General features: G+C 36.7%; 1 protein-coding gene across 1 annotated transcript in view; it reads right to left on the reverse strand.

Annotated features, from left to right (window-relative positions):
• The window catches only part of SPATA16 (spermatogenesis associated 16), a 208,960-nt gene that overhangs the window by 28,297 nt on the left and 152,753 nt on the right, over positions 1-27,910 (reverse strand). The window contains exons 8-13 of the mRNA XM_039236522.1: positions 17,123-17,287; positions 15,996-16,002; positions 10,640-10,786; positions 9,468-9,580; positions 3,403-3,567; positions 731-814 (exon numbers count right to left, since the gene is read on the reverse strand). Coding sequence (XP_039092453.1) covers positions 731-814; positions 3,403-3,567; positions 9,468-9,580; positions 10,640-10,786; positions 15,996-16,002; positions 17,123-17,287 — 681 coding nt within the window. The remainder of the gene's footprint in view (positions 1-730; positions 815-3,402; positions 3,568-9,467; positions 9,581-10,639; positions 10,787-15,995; positions 16,003-17,122; positions 17,288-27,910) is intronic.

Raw genomic sequence — 27,910 nt, forward strand, 5'->3', positions numbered from 1 at the left:
TCCCATCCAAGTACTAACCAGACCCGACCCTGCTTAGCTTCTGAGGCCAGATAAGATTGGGTGCATTCAGGGTGGTATGGTTGTAGATTATTCCTCTACATCTTTTTAAAATTATTTTTATTATTTGTTTATTTTGAAGAGAGAGATAGAGGAGAGAGAGAGAGAGAACCATGAGATCATGACCTGAACCCAAATCAAGAGTCAGCTGCTTAACCAACTGAGCCACCCAGGCACCCTGACTATTCCTGTATTTCTAACAACCAGTATGTTACTCCTCCACTCAAAGCACCAATGTGCTAGTTTTTCTGTAGTTCTCTGAAATGTAGCCTTTATTCCTCAAATGACAAAATGTAGGGGAAAGCTTTGGGAGGTGGACTAAAACATTGGTAAAAGGGCTTTTAAAAATCTATAATAAGCAATAATGGAGAAGGCAGATAATAAAAATAGAATATGAAAATGAGAATAAGAAGACCTATGAAAGCATATGACCACAATCTGTTGGAGAAGCAGACCTGAGGAAACAGATTAAATAAATCCATTTTGATTCTGGTTCTACTTCCAGGGAGATAGCTGTATTTATTAAAACAAACAAACAAACAAACAAACACCCAACAGACAATAAAACAACCTGAAGAGCTTCCTTTTCTTTGTATCTTCTAAACAGATTTGACCCAAGATGGACATTTTCTCTCAGAATAATATATCTTTTTCCTTCAGCTCAAAGTTTTACCTTTTGGATTGTATTCCACACACGTTCTTTATCATTTCTTCTTCCTTCAAGGGTGTCCATAGCATCTGCCATTAGTGACTGCAGCTGTGGTACCAAGATAAAAATTATCAGCGTGGAATTCACACAGAAATAACTTCTCTAAATACACAGATTAAAACCTAATTAAAAAATCATTTGTACGCTGATGATTTTATTACTCATCTTTCCGACAATGAACACTGCCACCTCATCTTTGCTTCAGTCATTACCAAGTATTATTGCACATATAAAATATTGTAACAATGAAAAGATTCTTCTTGGAAATTTGTAGGAAACATATAGGTTTTAATGTAGTAAGTGTTGCTGTTTTGTAAAAACAGATTTGGGTTGTAAAGAATGAAGGCGGTAGTTAATTCTCTCAGGAAATGGCATGTAGTACATGAGCGCATTTTAGTATTTTCTCCTGAGGCTAATGTATCATAATTCTAGGCCTCATGCAAAAGCTCACCCGAGGACAATACTAAAATTGTTGTGTTTTATTGCATTTTAAAGGATCTAGCTCATTTACATTCATTTACTATCCTTTTATTTCCTAAAATTTCAAAATAACAAGTTGCCTTTTTGAAAGGCAAGTTTAAAAAATTCCACCCTTTGCCCCAAACTGCCCTGTTCCAATCTGAAAGAATCCGATCTACATGCTGTGTTTGTGGTTGTAAGGTAATGAAGCTGCATCAAGCCATGTGATATTCAAAGCTAGAAAAGAAAATTCTCTAAAAAAGAACAAATGCCAGTTCAGTTCACTGTGGCATCAAAGAGTATGAACCCTTAGATAATCTCTCTGTACTTTAGATATTGCAGAGCTGAAGCAGGAGGGCAGAGAGTTGAGTCACTCAAAACTCTTCTACTGAAGCAGTCACTGTTTATATAGCACCATAAAAGATATTACTAGGATTTATTTTCTAAGTTAACCTATGCTTGGAAGTTGGAAAGTAAAATCTATTACTTAAGGTGATGAAATCTTGCAGATGCATGATTTTTAAATATTTGGCCTGCACATATACATCCATATATATTACATTTTTTTCTAGTAGGCATGTAAATTATGAAAATATCCCATGAAATCCTATTTTCCAAGGTTTCAGATAGTGGGATATTACATTAACATGTGAGTAAGAAGTGTCAATAATGCTAGTTTGATGCTGTTTGTACATATTTGGAAATATAAGTATTCCCAGAGGGGGAAAAAAAAAGCTGCAGATAGGTGGTTAAGAAGACCTAAGTGCAGAAAACTCCCATGTATTTTTCATTTAAATCTTGAATGTGCTTTTTAGGAAGACAGGATCAACACTGTGCCAGCTTCTTAAATTAACATTTTCTTTGCTTCCTCTTATCTCAGAGGAGCATTAATCATCTAAAATTGGCTATAATATGCACTTTGAAAACTCCATACTTCCTGCACTCCTGAATGCCTTATGAATGGAAGGATAAACACTTAGCCTTTTAGAAGGTGCTCCGCTGCACACAACCATAAAGGTTTACAAAGTATTATTGCTGGTTCAGACTTAGTAATTCCTTGATTAATAGACTCCCCCCCACCATAGATTTAATACTTTAGTACGCACAGTTTTATTATTTGGCTAGTCAGACCATTTTATATACTTACTTTGCATATCAGTATTTATTTAATACGCTTTTATAGGGTCAGATGAACATTATAAATGTTGGCAGTTCACTTCTTGTTGGATTAATTTGTTACAACTTTAAAAGCTCAAAGAGGGAGGGTTGCTTTAGTTATCTGAAAATTACAGGTGATTGGTTTGGGCTGTTCTCATCCTTGCTATGTGAATTCAATTCAGGTCTATAATTAGTTTTAGCTACCTTCAATTAAAGCCTTAAAGTAAAGAGCCCTCCCTTACAACACATTAGAATTTCCATATACAGTGATTTTTACCTTTCCTTGAATGGCCCTCACAATGGTTAGTAATAGTTTTATAAGCGAGGAGCTATCATTTCTAATATTAATTATGGTTATAACAGACACATCTGTTTGAAGATTGTTTCTGTGAGATATTCTATCAACTGATTTTTGACCGGCTCTGTGTTTTCTGAGTTAATCAGTCAATTCAATTAAAAAAAAAAGTCATTTGACTAACTACATTTTTCTCTGTAATGAAACAACTGTTTTATTTAAATGTGCCTGTGTGTGTGTGTGTGTGTGTGTGTGTGTGTGTGTGTGTGTGTGTTGGCATTGCCAACATGTATATGACGCTAGAAGTGAATAAGAAAATGATAAAGACTATTTCACATGGTTGTTTTTTATATAGTAATTACTCTTGTCTTCTTGCTTTCAAGAAAATTATATGCTAACATATCTTGGAGTTTAAGAAATAATTTATCGAAATTATATTTTATTTAAAGCAAAAAGCCTGATCTACAATATGAAAATCAGCCCTTTTCCATGCTTTTACACATCACAAAGTTCTTACTATAAAAATGGAGGCTAGTCGACATGAGCAAATAAAAGACAGAAACACACCTTTCTACATTTTTCAGTTTTTTTATTAAAATGCCTCAGGAGGGTTGGGCAGTTTGCCCTCAGACTACATTGATTCTCACAATTTTGTTTTTCAGAACGTATTATTCTTCTGATGGCCGGGGGCCTGTGAAAGCCTTAAACAAAGAAAAACACTTACCAATTCTGCCTCCTGCTGACTGATGTCCTGTAGATAGGGAATGGTTGCCAGCTCCGCCATTGCTTGATTGATCACCTGGGCCTGCTCCTTCACTCTCTGCAGCCGGCTCAGGAGGCTGGAATACTGCAGCTTCTCCATCACACCCAAGCACCCGTGGAAACTCCCCTGGGGTCTCAGGAAAAGGAGATGTTTTAGAACAAAATCACAGAAATAGACCACTCCCTGGAGATTGAAGTCAGGGATGATTATGGTTACATCCTTGGAAGCCATGGGTATCTGATGCAAATAAATGTTTCTTTCCATTATTTTAGAGAATTGCCTGTACCCTTCCTTCAAAGAGATAAATGTATGTAAAAGGGAATGCTTTATGAAGACTGATGTGAAGGATGTGCAGGTGGCCCTGTAGAAGGAACCTGGGCTTGAGGGGAAGAGAGAGTACTGAAATTGAACATGTGTTCCACTCTCCCAGTGGGGATCCAACAAAGTTGTGTTCGTTGAGAGAGGGTGACTTTATCTATGTCACCAAGGCATCATAGGAACTAAGAGTTGCCTACTGTCTTGTGTATATAAAAGAAAACTTTTTATGCAAGTTGAATCCTGAAAAATATTATGCACATTCAATTTTGTCTACCCTAATGGCTTACATTAAATCTGCTTTTACCTTTAGTTCTCACTGGATGGCCTTGGACTCTGGTTCCCCTCCTTGTGGTGTTATAGCACTTGATTCTGGCTCCTTGGACCATCCCAACAACCGACACAATCCAGCCTGAAATAGGCTATGTACACATTTGTAAGGGCCACCCCCTCTCCCATGAATCTATTGGTATTTTGGGCTTTATTAAAATGGGGCACACTTTTAATAAGGTGTGCCAGTTAGCCATAAAAGAGGAGACATGTCCGTCTCTAAGAATTCTAATACAAATTGTAATGCTGATAGGAGAAATAAAATTTATCATAATATTTTTCTTTGTGTTTAGGAGAAAAGGCACAGAAGGGATATCTAAGGGTTAATAGAAAAGCTTTGAGTTTCTGCTGTGTTTGGAGGGTGATAAGATGTATGAAGTCACAGGAAGATATAGTTTGGCAACTGCATTCCTCATCCTGGTGCTCAGAAGAGGAAGTCTGAGTGACCGGTGTTCCTTTATATAAGGCTCCTCCTTGACCACTTGTACTGGAGTCACAAGGTTTTGTAAAGTACACAGAGTACTAGGCCTTAGATGGTGAATCACAATCTCTTGATATGTGGCCCTAGAAATATGATTTTAGCTAGGTGTCCCCCACCCCATATTCAAATATCTCAAATGGAAGTTGAACAAACCACCATTTTAAAGCCTAATATCTGAACAAAGACTATTTTAGTTTATGTGTGTTTATAGAACAGATTTTTCTCTCCAGACATTAGAGAAGACAGACATGATTTTTTCTTCTTAAAATAGAATCTCTTCTAAAAAGAAAAAAAATTATTAGAAACTAGCATTACTACAGAGCATCTGAATTTTAACGTGAGTTTGGAAAGCAGTTCTTTCTGAAATGTCATACTCGTATTTTGATGGACACTGACCTCTAGAAGTTGGCACTCTTCTAGAATCTTGGTCATATAGGAAGGTTGAGCAGCATTACATTGTATTTGCTGTGTGCCTCCCTAATACTTATCTATGCCATTTGACTAATGCCCTTCTATCTCTGCTAATTTGGTTTTCCTGATTAATCATTTATCTGGAAACCTGTAAGCCTATAGGAGTGATGATCGCATATTGTGGATTTGGGATCCCTTCTCTGACTTGACAAAACAGCTAGCCTACCCATTTAGTTTAAACATGGAGCTAAACAATGAGATACTGTCAAATAGAGGAAAGCAAGTTGCAGGAGAAACTGTTTTCTTTCTGAAGAAAAATTGCTTTCTTTGTTCTTCTTTAAAATAAACAATGGGGCTCATTGTAGGAAAGTGGTGTAGTGACTCAACTCCAAAGAGCAGAAACAACAGCAGTCTGCTCGGGAACATAATCTATCAGTGTAATTTTCCAAAACATCAGGAAAATAAAAATAGTGGAAGGCAATGGTGCTTTGTTAGCTTGATTGTTGGATGCATAACAAAACAGGAAGTGCTCCATAAAAATCAGATTCTAGGCACAGAGCATAGTTGACTGCTAATCGTTACCTATCCTCCCCCATCACCCTAAGCCAATGCAATTTGGTTATCAGGAGACTATAGATTAATGTTTTACCTATACAAGATGCGGGTTTTTGAGAGACATAGTGAAAAAGGAATACAAATTGATATCTAATGCTAGGAGGAATGTTTTAATGCTGTTTCTCTAAGAAAATAAAATAATGAATCATGAAGGAGTTAGGTTAAACATTTAGTGTTACCAAAGGCTACATCTAAAGGGGAGTAACCCTCCCAATAAGACTTCAGGAGTCATCAAAAGTGTCCTTAGCTCCTGGAAAGAGTGTAATAAAGTGGCCAAGACTGAAGCTAAAACCTCACATGAGTACAATGAAGATTAGGTAAATAGCAAGCTCAAATGTAGGCTTCAGTCAGAGAATTGCCTAGATTTAATAGCAGGTATGGTTAAAGGTTTGGCAAGTAAGTGGCACTATATAATACCACTAGAAAGCAGAGCCCAAGTAAATATATTTCCATTTGACATGCATATAGAAACATTAATTGCAAAAAAAGGGGTAGAAAATGCATATCACTGTTAATTTCAAATGTGTATATGTAAACATTTTTTATGCTTCACTTGGAGGAAATTAAAAGTAAAATTAATCAGGTATTAAAAACATGGTTAGGTCATTTTTTGGCAAGTCAGGATGTGAAGAAGGCTTCATGCATGGTGAGAGATTTTATTATTTTAACTCTTTAACATTTAGCTCAGGAAGCATAGTACATAAGGTTTGAAACTGACAGCAGCCAATAAAGTTAATGAATGGAAAAGCACAGTGGCATCCAGTAGCATGTGAAATAATTAGGACAAGGATCCAGAGAAGGAAAAATACCATTCGAGAAGAGCTACTGGTTGAATGGGGTTGATGTTCAGTGGGATTAAGAATCACTGGGTAGAAAGGTGGTAGAATAGATTATAACTCTTACAGTACTGGAATCATTCTTGTTTGGCCATGTGTTATTGTTGTATGCCTAGTAAAGGAATATATAAAAATAAGGAAACTGGGGGTCAGAGTATAAGGAGAAAAAAATTAGAAATCCACAGGACACTCACACAATCTTCATTTTAGAACATATAATTTTGAAGTATACAGCTTGCCCAAAGAGAAACAAAGATCTATCAAGTAGTCCTTTAGTAAAACAAACTAAAACCAATACAAAATTGTGAACAATCCTGAAATTTGTAATGGTTTACAAAGTGCTTCAACATGGATCATATACTTTTGGTCTCAACAACTCTGTGAGGTGGGCCTGGCAGATATCAGCTTATTTAGTAAGAGAGGAAAAAATAGCTCAGAGGTGAAACGACTTGCCCTAGGGTTACACAGAGCATAGCCTTGGACAAAAATCTTCCTCTATAGGTGTCACAAGCGAGGGTAACAACTAATATGAACAATGCAATTCATTCAAGTGGACAGCATTTGATATGTGACAAGAAAAAATAACACACTTCAGGGAATCTTAAAAAACACTGTTGAGTGTTTCTTGGGTCACAGTTAATGGCACAATGTAGGAATAATTTCTACTTACCAACTTATTACTTGCTTCATTAAGCTAGGTTACCTTTGCAGCCAATTTTATTCAGTCCTGCTTTATGAAGCTGTGGTTGGGCATATAATAAAAAGCCTAGAGGCCAATATTTAGATATACTTGTGGTTCCTGGGTACCTTCTGGCTCACTTGCTTCAATTCTATTGCATCTGTCCTTGAGATAATCTTCGAAAAACTATTTTGGAAGATTCTATTTCCCATGGAAGCTAACACAGAAATGTTGATAAAATGCCTTGCAGGTAGCAAAGTCGTACTGATTCATTTTAAAGAAGGCTGAGTTATTAATTCGATGCTAAGAATCTTAGTTGTGGTTTTCAAATCTCCTTTATGGACACATAAAGATACATGCATATACCAATTTCTAATTGGCTAGAATGCCCTTTGAAAGGTGAGAGAAAAATGAGCGAAGAACATTTAAAAAGTGCATGATGTCTATGTGGAAAATAATTTGACAAAAACTATTTGTAAAAAAAAAAAAAAAAAAAAAGTGCATGATGTCTAGATAGGCCCAACCTGCATACCCAACACACTGTGAGATATGAACTGGTAAGAGGTGATGTGACCAGTGTCCTGACATCACCAGTGTCAGGCCATAAGGGATGACCAGTGTTGCCCCAAAGAGCCAGGGCATCGAGAGATCACTTACACAACTCTCAGCTCTGCTAGGCTAACCATGAAGTGAAGACATGAAATAATGCTGTATGGTGATGGTTCTTGTTAGTGAAGATTCCACTACTTGAAAGGCTCTAGTGATGCCAAGGATGATGTATGTGGGTCTCTAACTGAGGTTGGTGATGTTGTGTGTGTGTGTGGCTGGAGAAGGTTATGATAGAAGACAAATTGGAGAACAAGACTTAAGATTTGTGGTAGAGCCAATGAGATTGCTATAAACTGAAAGTTTGTATCCACCTATCCAAGTTCATATATTGAAGTCCTAACCCTCAGTGTGATGGTATAGTGATTAGACAAAGTCATTAGGGTAGAGGTCTCGTGATAGGATTAATGCTCTCATATGAAGAGACACCAGAGAGCTTCTCTCAGCCATGTGAGGACACAGAGAGAAGGTGGCCGAGTGCAAGCCAGGAAGAGAGTCTTCAGAACCTGACCATGCTGGCACCCTGATCTTGGATTTCTAACATCTAGAACTGTGAGAAAATGGAGATGGATTTCTTCTTCTTTTTTAACTTTTAAATGTTTATTTTTGAAAGAGTGAGAAATAGAGCATGGGTGGGGGAGCGGCAGAGAGAGAGGGAGACACAGAATCTGAAATAGGCTCCAGGCTTTGAGCTGTCAGTACAGAGCCTGCCCGCAGGGCTCAAACACAAAGACTAGGGGGTCATGACCTGAGCTGAAGTTGGAGCTTAACCGACTGAGCCACCCAGGCACCCCTGGATTTCTTCTTAATAGAAATAGAGAAGAAAGAATTGAGTGGAACACAGTTGTGGGGAGCGGGGAGCTACGCGGTAGGAAAATCAGTAAAAATGTGCCTTTGTATTTGTAATGCATAGAATTACAAGTCATGCAAATAGATTAGGGGTTTTATAGCTTTTTAAAAATGCTGAATAATGTTATTGAGCAGATAAACTGCTGAACAGATGTTAAGTAGCTGTTTGTGATGACCCCCTTGGTTCCCCTCATAAGGTAAGAACATCAAATCAATGATGTAATACAAAAGCCAACAAAAGAAAATTCTTCAAAATTTCCAGCTTCCAGGCTTTTTGAAAAATATTTTAAAAAGGAGAAATCTGTAGCCTTTACAGCCAGTTAATGGGAAGTTCCCTTTATGAACTTTCAGCATAATGGCTTACATTTTATAAAACAGTATAGCATAATTCAGGTCTTATTTTGGGCTTTTTAACACTGAAAAGTAGAAAGGGCATATTTTCCCTGGATCAGAAAAGTTACCTTAGGGGTGTACAAAGATCGATTGCCAATTCTTAGGGTAGCATCCAATTTACAAGTGTGGTGCAGAGGCACTAGCTTGAAAATTCCAAATTCTTGTGTATGTGACAAAATAGTTATGTATAATAGCCCAATGGATGAAATAGGGAAACACTGTGTTTACTAAAATTTTGCTACTGATTTGAAGTGACAAATGTACTGCAAACTTGAATCAGATATCAGGAAGGCACAAAGAGAAACCTCTTTAAAGAGACACTAGCCTAATAACTGCTGGGAATTGCAAAGTGTAGCATTGCAATATGTTTTAAAATATATAACCCTCCCCCAAATTATTAGCTAAACTTTGCTTCTAAAAGTCCTCCAATATTTGCACCATAAACATTCCATACTTTCCGAATTGTCTAAAATTTGTGCTTTGGACAAATATAAGACACTCATATACCTACATTCAACTGGGTGCTTCTAATAAAATCCAATATTGGCAAGATCCGCTTTCCCATTGTCTCCATGTGCCTCACTGTGTCTTCTTTGGTCAGCAGACCGAAGGGCATTTTATTTTCTAAAAATTGTAACAATAAACTTTTATACTATTTTTTCCAGACTTCCATTTCAAAAATGCTTTCTTTAACAAGCTATACACAGATATCTCAACGTTGATATGAAATCTTGACTGTAGAAACTAGTATCTTCCCTAGACCGCATGCATAACAATGAAAGATCTATGAGGAGAAAGGCAGAGGAGACATTGCCCTTTAGAGACTATCATTTATTCATTGTGTTGTGTTTCCTGATTGAGAGATCTAAGAAACAGCCTATAACAATTCATCTCTCTCAGCAGAGTGTTTTTCCTGACTTGTAAAAACATGTTGTCATAAATGTGTCTGATTCTTGTCTTGTTCCTCCCAGGTATTATTCAAGTGTGCAGATCCCATTGACTTTGAATGTATCTTGAAGTTGAGATAAGCCTTGGAGGATAGAGTGCCAGGCAAAACACAAATCCTTAATTATGTGGGTAGAGCTGAAGGAATAAATTCAACCCGGTCATGTATTCTGCCCACAAATCTGACACTTCAACTCCATGTGAATATTTTCTCGAATTTGGAAAGTTTCAACTAGAATTACTGAATACCATTTAACTGTAATACTCTTCCGGAGATGTAAGCTCTCGGTTAATTACGTAAGAAAAGAGTGGAACAAAAATCATTACAATATCAGATAATCCAAGTGATTTAAGGTTGTCATTGGCTGTATTTTTTTACTTTGCAAAATGGTTTTGTTGGATACTTTTCTTCTACATTTGCTAATTGATAAGAACAAAAGCTTGTATTCTCTCAGTGCTTTGTGTTTAGGCACTGGTGGACAGTGCTCAGTGCTGTAAGGGTGACATGGTTGGAGTGAGGGAGGCAGACACTGATTGGCCCTGGGAGAATCTGAATCGCATGTATTGTTAACAGGCCCACAAAGAAGATTGGAAGAAGTTAGTAATAGCCTAAGAAAAATTTTTTGGGGTCTCACCCTACTGTATGCCGGGCCTTGCGATGAATAAGACTTACTGAAGAATGCACAATTCCTGCCTTATAACAGCACTGAAGGATACTAATAAGTCCATGTGATTTACCTGTAAATGTAGGCAGCTTCCTACTTGATAGTTTTTCCAAAAATTTTCCATCTTCTTTGATTTTGAACCCAAGAGTCAAGAGGTATTGTTGGGGAGGAAAAGATGACCAATCAACTGTCTGAGGCAACATGTGGAGTCCTTGAAGATCTGAAATACAATAGGAAATGAACTAAAGACTTGGGTAACATAGGGTATTTCTTCCCCTAAATTTTAGGAATTGTACTTGGAAGACATCATAAATACAAATATTAAAGGCACAAAGTGAAAGCATATGCATCAAAATGTCAAATAGATGTTATATCAAAATTTCATCATGATATGTATTTCATTATTTTTGCTTTTTAAAAAATATAAACATATATAGAGCATAGTAGTAAAATATGGTTAGATTACATGGCTCTGTTTCCAAAAATAATAGAAAGTTCAGGATCAGCTTGCAAGGCTCAATATTTTCTGTGTATTCTTTTCAACAGAATTTGATTTTTCTGTTCATAGTTCATAGTTAAAGAAATAATGTTATCTCGAAGGAAAAGGAAAATTTACCAAGTGAGAATTAAAATATAAAGCTAATTAATTTAGTTACCATCCCTCCTGTAGTTGAAGAAAATTTGAAATGACAAATGTACTGACTTCTGTAATTAGACTTGGAAATATTTCAGGTGTCATGAAGATATCCTTAATGACCATGATAACTAATATTTACTGAGTACCTATTTTCTACCTTCCCTTGTTCTAAGTACTTTGTGTGCATTGTCTTTTTAAATCCTCATGATAACTTTACAAAATTGGTGCTATTGTCCCCATTTTATGAACAGGAAATTGAGGGACACAGATGGGATGTGACTTATACAAGAACACAGCCTATATTTGGACTAAGTGGGATTCATACTTGGCAGTCTGATTGCAGAGAGCACCGACCTAACTCCTGCACTCTGCTTTAGGCTTGCTTGGCTCTGAATTACTTTTGAGATAGGGACAAATGTCAGCCATGGGGTCTTGGTGGCCAGATTCACTTAAATCATTTCCATTCTGAGTGATAATGCTTTGGTTAATTGTAATAGACGTCACAAATGAAGGATGATGAACGGAGGGTTTAATGAGCTCTCTCGACTTAATACTGCCAGTAAGGGAAAATGATGGAATTCCAAATATCCTTCAGTTATGATTTAGTTAAAGGTCAATTTTTAATGTGGAATCAGAACTCAGATGGTAATGATTCAAATACAGCCTTCATTATTTATCTGTAATATGCCTTTAAAAAATAATAGATACAGAAAATCATAAGTGTGTTTATACCCTTTCTGGTATATGCCATTGCTGTTTTTAGCTGCAGAACCCTTTGTTCAAACTAAAATTTACTGAGAATCCCAGTATATATACATTTTAAAAATATAATTTATTGTCAAGTTGGCTAACATACAGTATATACAGTGTGCTCTTGATTTTGGGGGTACATTCCCATGATTCATCGCTTAAATACAACACCCAGTGCTCATCCCTACAAGTGCCCTCCTCAATGCCCATCACCTTTCTTCCACTTCCCCCATCAACCCTCAGTTTGTTCTCTGTATTTAACAGTCTCTTACGGTTTGCCTCCCTCCCTCTCTGTTTGTAACTATTTTTTCCCCTTTCCTTCCCCCATGGTTTTCCATTAAGTTTCTCAAGTTCCACATATGAGTGAAAACATATGATACGTGTTTTTCTCTGAATGACTTATTTCACTTAGCATAATACCCTCCAGTTCCAGCCACATTGCTGCAAATGGCAGGATTTCATTCTTTCTCATTGCCAAGTAGTATTCTATTGTATATATAAACCGTATCTTCTTTATCCATTCACCAGTTGATGGACATTTAGGCTCTTTCCATAATTTGGCTATTGTTGAAAGTGTTGCTATAAACATTAGGTTTATAAACATCAAGTGCCCCTATGAATCAGCACTTCTGTATCCTTTGAGGATATATCTAATATTTAAAGTTGATAAAAGTAGAGCTATTCTCTTTGGAGCCGGGAACACCAACTACCCACCCTGATGACTGCACCCCTTTCTATACCCCACATGCAATAGCCACCTTAAACCCTTCCACAGAACAACAATTTTTCAAAGTTCTTTGACACACTTTATCAGAAAGTTAACATGTATGCTTATTATTGAAAAAATAAAAATATCACAAAATATCTTTTAAACACAAACACAGAACCTAATAGACCTAATAAACACAGAACCTAATAAAAATAAACACAGACTAATAGACCTGCTTTAGTCTTTCTTTGGTGACTCAAGATCAGGTAATCCCTTGATGTTACTGAAAGCCAACCTTTTTCTGGCACTTCTGTGCCACATACTTTTTCAGGACTATCCTTTTCACTCAACAACCATGCAGTCGGGCCTATTATTACGCCCACCTTGCAGGCGTAATAACTGAATAGTAATAACTGAAGCTTCAAGAAGAGGATGCAGACTTGCCTAAGATCATACAGGGGGCAAATGGAGCCACCAGAATTGAAAGTCAAGCAGCTGGACATCAAAACTTAACTCTTAAAACTATCCCCATGACAACTGAGTCATGACAATAATCATTATTCTGAGAATCAATGGGAAATGTGTTACAGAAGCATGGCAATGCCAATAAATAGATGGTTTTAACAGACGTGATTCTAGATAAAACATTTCCTACTCTATCTAGAAAAGTACACAGCAAGCACAGAGTTCTCAGAACTAATAGAGTAACTTTTAGGTGCTTTAGCATGCAGATTCAACATGCCTCTTTAGTTGGTGTTTGAATTACAAACTGCTTCTTTTGTAAAGGTTGTCTCATTTCTCTAAACAAGGTAAAAATTGTGATTTCTGCATTTAAATTTCAAAGGTGCAGGAAGTTTCCTTGCTTTTGAAATCTGCTGCAGATAACCACAGACACATCTTCTGCTTCTAGCCTAATATTGTCTAGTTCTACACAGTAAAGGAAGAGTTCACCAGTGGCCAAGAACCTGATCACGTGGAAAGGCAACTAAGTAAAAATAAAAAGGACACTAACTCACCCTCCTGATATATGATCATCACATTTATTTATTTTTTTAATTTTTTAACATTTATTTACTTTTGAGAGATAGAGAAACAGATCACATGTCGGGGAGGAAAAGAGAGAGAGGCACAGAATCCAAAGCAGGCTCTAGACTCCCGGCTGTTAGCACAGAGCCTGATGTGAGGCTCGAACTCAAGAACCTTGAGATGATAACCTGAGCCAAAGTCAGACAATTAACTGACTATGCCACCCAGGTGCCCCTCACATTTATTTTGATTGTGGTCTTCCTTTAGCACTCTGTAAGATGCCAGAATTTATAAACTGTCAGCATTTTCAGGAATTGGCATACCTTGGAGATCAAAGCCAGAAGGTATGTGATCCCTGGCTATAGTTTGCTCTTTAACTTGGTTTTGCTTCCTGACTTACAAGGCCTGGGGGCCGTCAGGCCATGCTGGGGATGATGTTGGAGGCTGTTCTATGGAAACACCCTTGTCTTCTTGGGTACCTTTGGAGGGCTAGAGGCCCCTTGAATAGATGTGGAGAGGCTTCATGGCTGCTCTGACTTCCACACAAACCCAGAATGTATTTAGACATAGAAGCTTCTGGATCCCAGGGCTGAAACCTCTAGTCAACACCTGCTTCCAGCTCAGAGGGAGTTCCTGGCAGGACACCTTTAAAGCTTTAAGGCCTACACTGAAATGATAGGAGGTTCCAGAGTGCCAAAGTTCAGAAGTGATTAGGGCATGCTGTGCATGGGCTGGTGTTGGTAGTAGGTTTGCAAGAGGCATCTTGAGATTTGTCATTTTCTGGTGCAGCTCTATTGCCAGAAGCAGCCAGTTTTTTGAGGGCTCGATTACGTAAATAAACGGAGACTTTGAGAGGTCAGCCTCTACTTGCTCTTAAACATTTGGTGGATAAAGAGGAGACTGGCACTAATAGTGGCAGTGATTAGATTGACTAGTGAAACTAATGTTAGCACTATAGCTAATTTATTACAAAATATGCTTGAAAAAATAAAAGCATTTTTTGTTCCTTTTGCTCCTCTGTTTCATCTTGTGTGTTCAATCTATTATGAACTTCTAGTCAAAGTTTTCAAACATGAGAAGCCCCTACATTCATACTGTTAAATTTAGAAAAAATTTTTTTCCAAGTATCATTCTTATTCCATTTGTATGCAGAGTAAATCGCAGTTGTATGAACATTTAGCCTAGCAGGTGGTCTATGACCCAAAATGACGACATACTTACCAGATGTTGAATCTCATGTAACATTAATTTGAGTGCTAATTGTTCTCAATTTTATGCTCATAAACCTCTACCTACGTCCGAAAAGCCCTGTGCCCCTGATGGATATGAAAGTTAACCAGATTGTATTGTTCTTTGGTAGAAAGTTGAACCGATTAAAAATGTTCTCTTTGCTTCTGTCATGTCAGAAGAAAACTTAGGAGAAATAAATCCCTTAATGCATTCTTTTACAATTTGCCACAACAAGCAATGAAATTTAGACGACTATGACCAAATTTATTTCTAAAAACTCAGTTTTTCAGGTATGATGCGGTTCCAAATTTTTACCATTAGGAAAGTGGATGCTTTAAAAAAGAATATCAAAGATAGATTATGCAGATTAAGTTTCTTACAAAAACATAATCTTTCAATTCTGTTTGAAAGATACCTAACCTCGGAAAAAGAGGATACAGTTTACCCTTTACCAAGAACCTTTTATTGTACCACAGAAGGCTGGAACTGACCAGTTTACAGGTCTTCACGTTATTCATGCAGTTTGACCTTCTGTACTGTTTCCCTCCCCCCCCCCCCCCCCCCCGCCCGGCCTCCCCTTCCTCCTACTCCTCCAAATCACTTTTCTGGAGTTCAGTAACAGTCTCTTCTCTTTCTTTATATCTGTCTCTCTCTGTCTCTGTTTCCTTCTCCTCTTCCTCCTTCTTCTCTCTCTCTGTCTCTCTCTCTGTCTCTCTCTCTCTCTCTCACACACACACACACACACACACACACACACCCTCCTGGTTCCTCTTTCTCCCTTGCTTTTCCTTTCTTCTCATTCAGTGGTCTTCCAAGCTGTCCTTGGATCACTGATAAGTTCTTTATATACACAGTCTTGGGAGAGGGGTCCCTACTCTGGTGGCCTTAGTGGTTACTTCTAAACAAAAGATTGGGATCAAAACTATAGTCTTATCTGAAAGTCTTCACCAAATTCAAACACAGCATTTCCAAATGCCTCCTGGGACTCTGCTATTTGCTCATCCTTATAGAAATTACCACACAAAAATGCAGCAAATACATTCTTCAAAAGTGATTTTTATAATCACCACGACTTACCTCTTTCCTGTTTTTTCACCAATGTGTTATAAGGATAGCCTTTATTCATCCAATTATTCGGGCTTAAAATCTGGAAGCTATTGTTGACTTTTCTTTCCTCTTATTCCCTGACATTTAGTGAGTCTCAAAAACTAATTAAATCTGGCCATTGTAATACATTAACTCCTTTCTTAGCATAACCATTGCTACCACCCAGGTCAGATTTCTGATCACATAACATCTGGATGACAGAAAAAGTTTCCCAACCAGCCTCACTGCCACCAGTATCATTTCATGCCAATATATCTCCATACCAGCACCCAATGAATATTTCTGGAACATCGCCTTTGTGGTTGTCACATCCTTCCTCAGGAACTTCAGTGACTTCTTTCCTGGTATTCAAGCCTCTCAACTCTGTGCATCTGTTTCACAATCTGTACCTAATTCCTACATTTTTTCCAGTATAAACCTTAATCATCAGCTCTGCTGATTTCACTAACTTGTACCAGCCTGTGCTTATCCTGCTTCTGAACTTTTCTTTGTTCAGAAAAGTTCTTTCCACCAAGAAACAGTTACATATTCTCCTTTTTCCTTTATTCAGTCGATGACCATCCTTCCAGATGTACCTAATTTAAGTCCCACTCTGTCCATGAAGGGTTTCCTGAATATTTCAGTATCCCCCTTCAAACTCTTAAAGAAATCTATACTATTCACTCTAGAGTGAATCTCCTAAGGTTTCATGGGGGTATGTCTTATCTCTCTAACAAGTTTTAATCCCCTTGAGAATGACATCTTCAAGTTATGTTCATGCCCCAAGCATCTAGTGAGTGTCCATCAATATTTGAATCTAAAAACAAACTTTTCCAAATCCTGAATTTTTAAGGGTAAAGAAGAGAACTTCACAAAAAAATCTTCTTCAAAAAAATAACTTCAAAAAGAACGAATAAAATGTTCAGAGCTTCTGAGATATGATTTATTTCTTTGTCACAGCCTTAATTCTTTACCTAAAGCTTAAGTGGTTTCTGTTCAATGTACGAAGGGTGAATGAAGTAAGATAACCAGCATCAAATAATCCAATGGAGTAGATGCTCAAATGAACAAAGCAGCTTTGCCTGAATGGAAAAATTCGTTTCATATTCAGGTCATACCCTGGCCTCAGCTTGTTCTCTGAGAAATATGAACTCATAGCCACAGAAGAGGACTGGTTTAACAGAGTCTGACATAGTGAAACTGTCAGCACCACCAGAAAAGCAAACATGAAGAACTGATTGTAGATCAGCAGACTCATCTATATATATGAGGGACTGCTTTATCTGTTATGAAGCTAAATATGGATAAAATAAAATTTAAGCTCTCTGGAAGCAAAGTACAAAACGTAGATGCAACCATTATCATCAGTGTTTTCTGTAGGACACCTCATCAGAATCACAGCCAACAGACTGTGAGTGGACTTTTCAAAGCAGAAAATTTTTTTAAAAAGAAAAAGCTTAAGAAGTTTAAAAACTCTTTGAGAAATACACAAATCTGTTAGTGTTCTATCACCACCTTTCTCTAAGTTTCATTTCCTTCTCTATTCTGGTGTCTATGTCATTTCTCTGCCCTTTGTCCATAAAAAAATGTTCTGACATTTTGGGTTAGAGTGAAATCTCATTTCTAAAGGTCCCAATTGCGCAGTATGAGATGGGACCGTGTCAGTTTTATACGACTTCTTTTTACTGATCAGTTTCAGAGTTTAACTTCTACAGTGCCTTCGTAATGCCAACACTTTGTCATTAGCTCCTTTCCAACCATTTTCTGAGTTTTATCTTGTACTCCTTTTAATGCCAGTTCTTCTATCTTGGAAGTTATCCACAAATTCACATCAGCAAGAAAATAGCAAAAGACAGCAACTTTACAGCTAAGTTATCATTATTGCCCCCCATAAATAATAAAACAGCTTCTACTTTTAAAAACATAGCATATTGTGATTTTTGCACTTCATGTGTGAGAAAGTTACATATATAATAAATCTTTGTATAAAAAATTACATTTTCCCATTGACCTTCATTATAATTTCAGAGTTCTAGATATAAGTGGGAAAGACTGGTTTCCATTCCTAAGATTCTTAATTTTCACCTCAGGCTTCTGGTCTACGTCTCCAAAACCAACCTTTGTATTTTTAAGTTTCTTCTCATAACCCATGTAAAAACTTCGAGAAATAAATAATTCCACACAGGATTTTTATGTATAGTTCACTTCGATTTCACTTGAAATTCATGTTGATTCCAAAGTTTAATGTTTAACCTGCTGTATTGTATTTATTCCGGGAAAGTTCCTTAATTCCATCACCACCAAAGTAGATTTGAGACAATACAAATATTAAAGATACTGCTATCCTTTCAATATACACTAGACCCAGGATCAGTGAAATACCACAATGTTGTTATAATTCCCACAAGCAACTATTTTTGCCCTATATGAGAATTGGAATGGACATTGGTTGGTTGACTACCTAATATGCATTTCCTCCTCCTCTTTTTTTCCTCCTTGGAGAATTCTCTCAATCTCTACTTGCTCTAAAAGTGAGACCTACCTGACACAGACCAGTCAATCCACAGCATTACCCTGAGATCAGTTTTGGTTCAATCATAAGCATAAGAGCAATTTGGGCTAATGAGAAAGAGCGAGTCTCAGGAATTGTGTGGAAGAGTGTGATTTGGGATCTGTAATGACATTTGAGTATTTTGCTATTACTCAAGATCCTGGCATTTGAGAGCATGGTATAAGAAGTGGGATATCAGGTAGAATTTGAGAATAAAGCTGACTGCAAAAGATAAAGCAGTGAGTGAGCTGTTGGATTAAGCTGTATTCAAAGGCGGTACCACCTGTGGGTCTTTCAATAATACAAATCAATTGTTCCATGCCTCCCGCTCCTCCTTTAAAATTTAAATATAATGAAGTCAGTTTGAGCTTTGATTCCTACCACCTGAAAGCAACGATGATTTCTGAAATAGGGATTTAGCTAGTAGTTTGTACATTTCTAAATACTATGGAATCCTTAAAATATTATAGCCGAGATTCAAGACAGTCATAAATTCTTCAAGTTAACTATTTGGGAAGAATATTTTCCTTATTTAAGACACAACAGTTTGAGGGGTAGGAATTAATTTTTACAGCTACTACAAAGGTAGTAAAATTGAATACATCTTGGCAATGCCATTATTATGATAATATTATTGTGACATTATTACCAATAATTAAACTTAAATGAATATTAGCATAATTTTTCTTGATCTTCATCATAATTATTACTTTTTCAATTTTGGTTAGATTCTACACCCTACAGAAAGTGACTTTTGGATAGTTAATTAAGAATGCATAACAAAGGTCTTATATAATCTGAAAACTTCAGATTTCCTTATTATCTAGTTTGGTAATCTATGTATTTGTATGTTTATATCCCAAGGTAGAAGTATAATGACTTGCCTTACATGAATACGTACAACATAAGAAAGAGTGTAAAAGAATGCTTGAGGAAAAGAGATCAAAAGGAAAAGTAAGAGATGGATGATAAAGCTGTATGTGAGATTAATACACAAAGTATGTTTTATAAATTTTTATATATTTGTTAGAATTAAGCAGGATCAGTTATCTTACTCACAATATTCCTTTAGATTAATACAGGAAAGGAACTATCTATCTTTTTATAAGGGAATAAATTTGAGGAGAGTATTTGGAGAGCTTAGAGTAGGAAACGGATTGGGAGAGAAGCTGTCACATAAGTGTGTGTGTGTGCGCACATGCGCGTGTGTGCACACGTGTGTGTGTGTGTGTGTGTGTGTGTATTACAAGGTTTTGCTGAGCATTATGGATATAGTACCTTTAATACCTGCTGCCTGCCATGTATCCCATTCTGAGAGCTCCATCTTGTCCTAACCCATTGGTTTTTCTTGAGAGGCTGAAGTAAATATTTACATTACTTACACTTATTTTTGGATTATCAAATGGTATTTCTTTACATGCCATTCTATCTGTCTTCAGTCAGATCCCATAAGAAAATATATTAAGGAGGAGGTATTATAGTTCCAGAGAAGTCCAGGAAAAATGCAATTATGAAAGGTAAGAGTAGATGATGGAGACCAGAAGCAAACAGTGCTGTAACCTGCTACTGTAAAGGACAAGTGACCTGTTTGTTGAGAAGATAGAACAATGCCAGAAAACCACACTTCCCATTGGGAAGACCAACATTTTCATATTTTAAGAACAGAGACTTTAGCTCTGTATATGGGGAGTTTTATACTTTTGGAATGATTCTCTGTTTCTAACAAGAATTCTGTGGTACAAATACAAGATGATTTATCATCTTTATAACCAACCCAGCCATAACACTTTCATAATAATATTGGGGATATAGGCTCTTTAATTCTATAACTTTTTCCGTTTGAGAAAGTGGATCACAAAGAGGGAAAGAGTCTGATCTTGAAAACTCATGATCATTTTACAATTACAATATTTTAAAGGAGAAAGAATAAAATGAAGAATTTTTTATTTCATGTTTTAGAAAGCATAAGAATGTATTATCCTTACTGGTAGATGATGACTGAACAAGAACAGGATTATAAATTTTAGTAAAAAGCAATTCTTAAAGGTCTATTTTAAAACAATATGTTATTCATCTGAACATACATATTTACTCTTGGGAGCTAAATTGCAATGGAAAGACAAAATATGGCTCTATCCACCTAAGTGTTAAAGTAATTGATATCTGATCCAGAAAACTTTTCTATTAAACATTACTAAGCACAGATCCATTACTGGATATTTGTTTATTTAGCAAATAAATCTTGATATTTTCATCAAGAGGAGACAGGATATGCTTATTTTATTACTTTATTATTATTAAAATACAACCATGCAAGAATAAGAACTATACAAAATTGCATTATTTCACTGGAATATATGAATAAAAATCTCAAGCAAAATCTTTATAAATGAAAACATAATAATTCTGGGGCTGATGAATTATTATTTGTTTTATATGCCCTGACTACTCTGCATGAATCAAACTGGATTTTTCCTTAAATAAGAAAAATGGATAGCTATACTGCTAAAAATTCAGTAATTTTTTCTCCATAAAACATAATACAGTACAGCTCTATTATAATATGGCTTTAAGATTTGGGCGAGTCTTACCATATTCCCCAAATAGCAAGAGATGCATGTAAGTTCCTGAGGATGTATAAGCCTGGTTGTCCCAAAAGGCAGATTTGAATTTTAACCTTCCTTCATCAGTCTTGTAAAAGTCATAAAGGGCAATATAGTTCTAGTGCCTGCCACTGATGGTAAGGTGGGTTTTTCTCACAGTGAATCACTAATTTAGTTGGTCTATTCAATAAAAAGATTAAAAATATTTATACCTATTTGCATTTCAAAATGGATTTATTTTTATAGCTTTTCTCTTTCCATCTGATTTTCATGTGGGAATCCCTGACTGGGGCACTGTGACTTGGGGGCTAGTGAGAGCAGCATACACTGCCTGGGGGTCTTTATTGTGAAAACTCTTCCCACTCATTACCTCCACCGCTGCCAGCTATTGCTGGGCTCATTGCACTGTCACATGATCAAGGAGTAATGAACTCAATACTCTCTAGGGTTGATGAAGGTGACCTGGAGTTGGGCAGAGTTTCTGAACTGGGGGTTTGTCTGCCAGCCCCTGCTGGGATAGTTAAATGTGTTAGTCTCCAAGTTTTAATGACAATAACTATTTATCCAGCAAAATTTTGATAGGTAAACTCCTCATCCAAGATCTTCAAGGTATAGATTTTATGACCTTCATCTGTTGATTATTTATTTAGATGACCTCTATAATTTAGAAATTCTTACTTATAACCTAAATTTCTCTTGCTGCAATGAAAACTATATAATTGTGTTCTATCTACCACGGGGCCCATGTCTCCTGAAACGTGGTCTTTCTGTGGGTGGGTACAAACGTGTGTTGAACAGCATTCACCTGTAGTTGTCCAGGGAAGGATGAGTGAGTGTGAGATCAAAAAGAATGTGTACAATCTCTGAGTGTTTCTGAGGGTGGGGTTGATTGCGCTTGAAGGAGTGTTTATTCAGTCACTGAGTTCACATGAATTTATCGTGTGCATTACAGGTGGACTAAGAAGCTGCCTACCTGTTATGAGGTAAGGTAGTGTATTAGAAAAAAGCTCCTGATATGACAACAGAAACACCCAACACAAAAGCCTCCAAATCTCAGTGATCTAAAGCAAAAGAATTTTGCTTCTTGCTCATGTGGGTATTCGGTGGATGACCCTCCACAAGGTTATTCAGGGAATCCAAGCTTCTTTTGTCTTTGGCTTCTTCAGTTCCCATGGTGCTATCCAGTCAGTCAGTCACTAGGAAAGAAAGTTCTGCATGTAGGGTTTTATAGGCCAGGCCTGGAAATGGCATACATCATTTCTGACCACATTCTATTGGCCATTATTCAGTCACAAGCCTCACCTAATTGTAAGGGAGGTTGGAAATGTATTCTAGTTGCATATATGAGGGGAAAAAATAGTTTGGTAAACAACTAGCTAGTCTTGCCAGTTTCAGTGGTAAGGACTTCTATTTCCAAACTGCTCCCTTGTCTGTTTTCTCCTCCATCATGGTTTTAATTAGAGTCAGCCTTCTATTCTACCATTAGAGCTTAAGTTTTAATTGAGAATATTCTATTGAAGAGTAGAAAAATACAACCCAATATTCACCCTGAATTACAAATTGCTAAAGTCAGATCCTTTCTTAGGAATAGGTATATTCTAGCACTCCCTAGAATAGTCTTTAGAATGTATATATCCAATATTTGTGTGATGACTAAATGAATAGATGAATAAGCCATTCATCTCCGTTGTTGATCCTGAAGATCTTGGGATTCTCGAGCATAAAGGGAGAAGGGAAATAGAAAAAATAATATAGCAAGTTGTAGAGAGGGTTAAAACTATTTCCAGTCTTTAGTGGAGTAAAGGGGATTTCTTGACTAAGACCCAGAAGGTGACTTGGTTTACAAGCCAGCATTCTGGCAGGGAAAGGGAATCTCAGAGAATGGCTCTAGGTTGGGCCAAATTATGTGGTGAAGGTGGTTGGTGTACATTTAAAGAAGCATCTACACCAAAAGGCAGCATGGGGAACTCACATATGTATCTTTTGGTCACATAATGTGTTACATAAATGAACCTATCTGGCCCTGCTCAAGCCAACAGAGATTATCTGAAGCTGAATTAGCCATGTAATCAGCAGCTGTACCAACCTGCACCAAACTTTGAAAAAAAAAAAAACTTTCCTCACCTGCCTACTGACCTCTTTGGATATAGGGTATGTCTGAGCTGTGTGAAAGTTGAAGCCAGACCAGGGAGAGAAGATAATCCCATGGGAAAGGGAAGGAAGCTGGTGAAATTGATTTAATAGTTAATAAAGAAAGACTACATTTTAGAAGTGATTGAATGAGACTGACTCCCTTAGAATGGGATAGAATATATTATTGGCTCTGGACAGACAAAAGATGAATATGTGTAGGAAAAGAAAAACCCCATGTCTATACACATCTGCTATTTCCAATCATACCTGTTGCATGACTATTTGTTGAAATAAATAACTAAATACATTTTTGGCAGAATAGATGTTTCTTAAATTTTATCTATGAGGAAGATAAAAGGAAAATCCTGATTTTGGAGAAGTACCAATAAAACAATATAGCTACTCTCTTAGTGTGACTCTCTACTACCTTTGACTACGGATGCCTGCCCTAATCACTTAGTACCACCTATAAGATGCTAAAGATAACATTTGACCTACCTTATTCCTATGCTTTGTGTCCTCACTCACCTTAGAAGCTAGACCAGTAAGACTGTGCACATACAGTTAATAACAGAGGTTTCACTATCATTCCAGCAATGACTTTGGGGAAGATCCTTTACTGACTTGTAACAGAGACAAGTAATGTCATCAGTGCAATAGCCTTGTTCACCCAAAGTACAGGTTCTATAGAGCAAAGAACCTAACCAATCCCAATGAAATTTAAAATTCTAGACTGCCTTTTCTACCCCCAGAAGTTGTCTTTTCTCTCTAGTTTCTTATATAGCACTGTCATACTCCAGCAATTAGTAATTATAAAATAATAGAAACAATCATTAGTAACTTATAATTACCATCTTTCCAAAGTATAAGATCTTTAGCATGAATCTCTTACCAACAGATCACAATTCATCTTGATAACATGCTGATAGAGTTACATGAGACTTGAATCTGGCTCATTAATGGTATTATTGTTTTTAAACTCTCAGTGACAACAGTGCTTCCTAAGTATTAATTAATCTTCATGGCTTCTCTGTGAAATAGGTTAAATATAACTAAACCATTCTACCAGTAGAAAAACTGTCAAATATGTGATCTTCAATGAATTTCTCTTCCTAACCAATGGATCCAAGAATAGAAATAGAAATAGCTGAATCTGATTCATTTTCCATGACAGTAGATTGACATGACTCTTTTGTGCTATTAAAGCCACTCCTTCCAAACTCTTAACATATCCATAACAAAATAATAAATGATTTATAACAATTAGCAGAAAATGTGAAACATTTTTATTTACTTCCTTACAAAATGCCCAAACTAGGTAAATCAGCATCAATGGTCATTATAACATGCACTGTATTTTCTTCTCTTCCCTTTCCTTGCCCTCAAATTCTCATTGTTCTTTAGAGGTTCACTATTCAATCATCACTAGTTAGATTTATTTAATATCTTTCCTCCAAAGAGTTTGAGGCACTGTGGAGAAAATAAGGACTACATAGAACCTAAATTTAATGCTTCTATCACACCTTTGATCCTATCAGATGGCAATGATATATAGCTCTATGGCAAAAACATGGGTTCAAATCAAAGGCCTGCCACTAGTGATTTGCTGTGCATCTTTGGAAAAGCTATTTGTTTTCTCTGGTTGTTGTTGTTCTCTTATTTCTAAGAAAGAATCATCTTGCTCCATAAGATTTGGGAATAACAAGAAATAATGAATGTAGAATGTGTGGTACCTTAAAAGTGATCACTAACAGAATACATTATTAATAATATGAATCAGAGACTTGGCCCCAATGGCATGACAAAAGGAATTGAAGGGTCCTTAATAGGAGGATGTGATATTAGGTATGTGATATTAGGTATATTAGAGATTTCGCTCAACATAGTAGTTGTTGAGTGGCTCTTAATTTTGTACAATAAAATCTTTGTCGTTATTCAAAATAATGGCTGGCATGTAATAGATATTAGAAAGTATTTTGAATGAATTAACAAAAGCAAGTGTCTTCCAAAGACAAAAAGAAGAAAAAAGGATAACACTAATATTGTGTCCTCTATGGTCACTTGACCATCCAGATCTTATTTGGATATCAGTGATCCAAGAATATAAGGAAAGAGGGAGGTTTGAAGTGTGAGAGATGGAAGAAGGATGGAAAAAGGAGAGTAGATATAGGAAATACTGCAAAAAATCCATCTTCAGGAAAATACTATAGTCAGCTAGTTTACTGATGAAGAATATGGGGAAAGGTGGCATTTTACCATAGATTATTTTTTCATTAAAAAAAAAATCTTCGGTTTTCTAGGTTTCGCCCCTCCTTTTAAAGCATAGAATCATCATGGTTCAAGAAATATTGTGCTAGGCCCACAGGATTAGTTCTACTTAAAACCTTAAAATAACTTCCCATTTTAACTTATCAGATTAAAACAATGTATTCCTAAACAATCCTAAAACTTTTATGGAAGCATAAAAGCTAAATAGCTGAAGCAATCTTGAAAAAGAAACACAAAACTGGAAGTATCACAATTCCAGATTTCAAGTTATATTACGAAGCGTTAGTAATTAATACAGTATGGCACTGGCATAGAAATAGACACATAGGTCAAGGGAATAGAACAGAAAAATCCAGAAATGAACCCATAATCATATGGTCAATTAATCTTTGACAAAGGAGGAATCAATATACAATGGGAAAAAGAAAGTCTTTTCAACAAATGGTGCTGGGAAAACTGGACAGCAATATGCAAAAGGAATGAAACTGGATCACTTTATTTTACCATGCACAAAATTAAACTCAAAAGGGATTAAAGACGTAAATGTGAGACCTGAAACCACAAAAATCCTTCAAGAGAGGATAGACAGGAATCTCTCTAACATAGGCTATAGCAGCTTTTTTCTAGATAGGTACCCTGAAGCAAGGGAAATAAAAGTAAAAATAAACTACTGAAACTATGTCAAAATAAAATTTTCTGGACAGTAAAGGAAACAATTACAATTCTGAATGGCCACCTAATGAATGGGAGAAGATATTTGCAAATGACATATATGGTAAAAGGTTAGTGTCCAAAATATATAAAGAACTGATACAACTCAATACCCTCTCACCCCACCAAAAAACAAATAATCCAGTAAAAAATGAACAGAAGACAAGGACAGATATTTCTACAAAGAAGATACAAAATGCCCAAGAGACGCATGAAAAGATGCTCAACATCACTTATCATCAGGGGGAAATGCAAATCAAAACTACAACGAGGTATCACCTCAGAACTCTCAGAATGGTTAAAATAAATAACAGAAGAAACAACAAGTGTTGGTAAGGATGTGGAGAAAGGGGAAGCCTCTTGCACTGTTGGAGGGAATGCAAACTGGTGCAGCCACTCTGGAAAACAGTAGGGAGTTTCCTCAAAAAAATTAAAAGTAGAACTACCCTACAACCCATCAATAGCACTACTGGGTATTTATTCCCCAAATACAAAGGAATACATGCACCCTGATGTTTATAGCACCATTTTCTACAATAGCCAAATTATGGAAATAGTCCAAGTGTTCGCGTATTGATGAATGGATAAGGAATATACACGAAATATTATTCAGTCATAAAAAGAGTGAAATCTTACTCGTCACTTGCAACAACACTTACATTGCAACACTTGCTTACGTTGTCATTTGCAACGACATGTGGTGCTAGAGAGTATTATGCTAAGTGAAATAAGCCAGAGAAAGACAAATACCATACAATTTCACTCATATGTGAAATAGAAGAAATAAGCAAAGGGGTTAAAAAGAGAGAGGCAAACCGAGAACACACTCTTAACTATAGAGAACAGAGTGATGGCTACCAGAAATGAGGTGAATGGGAGAATGGGGGATGTAGATGATAGGATTAAAAAGTACACTTATTTTTGCTCTTGATTCCCTTGCTTTTGGGGATGTGTCAAGTAAGAAGTTGCTGTGGTGGAGGTCAAGGAGGTTGTTTCCTGCTTTCTCCTCATCAAGATTAAAAGCTTCTGCACAGCAAAGGAAACAACCCACAAAACTAACAGGCAACCAATGGAATGGGAAAAGATAGTTGCAAATGACACATCAGATAAAGGGTTAAGATCCAAAATCTATAAGGAACTCACCAAACTCCACACCTGAAAAACAAACAACCCAGTGAAGAAATGCGCAGAAGATATGAACAGACACTTCTCCAAAGAGGACATCCAGATGGCCAACAGACACATGAAACGATGCTCAGCATCCCTCCTCATCAGGGAAATACAAATCAAAACCACACTGAGATACCACCTCACGCCAGTCAGAGGGGCTAAAATGAACAAATCAGGAGACTCTAGATGCTGGCGAGGATGTGGAGAAATGGGCTCCCTCCTACACTGTTGGTGGGAATGTAAACTGGTACAGCCCCTCTGGAAAACAGTGTGGAGGTTCCTCAGGAAACTAACAATAGAACTCCCCTATGACCCAGCAATAGCACTGCTAGGAATTTACCCAAGGGATATAGGAGTGCTGATGCATAGGGGCACATGTACCCCAATGTTCATAGCAGCACTCTCCACAATAGCCAAAACATGGAAAGAGCCTAAGTGTCCATCAACGGATGAATGGATCAAGAAGATGT

This window comes from Hyaena hyaena, unplaced genomic scaffold (genome assembly GCF_003009895.1).
Source record: "Hyaena hyaena isolate Hyena2069 unplaced genomic scaffold, ASM300989v1 scaffold_112, whole genome shotgun sequence".
NCBI lineage: Eukaryota > Metazoa > Chordata > Mammalia > Carnivora > Hyaenidae > Hyaena > Hyaena hyaena.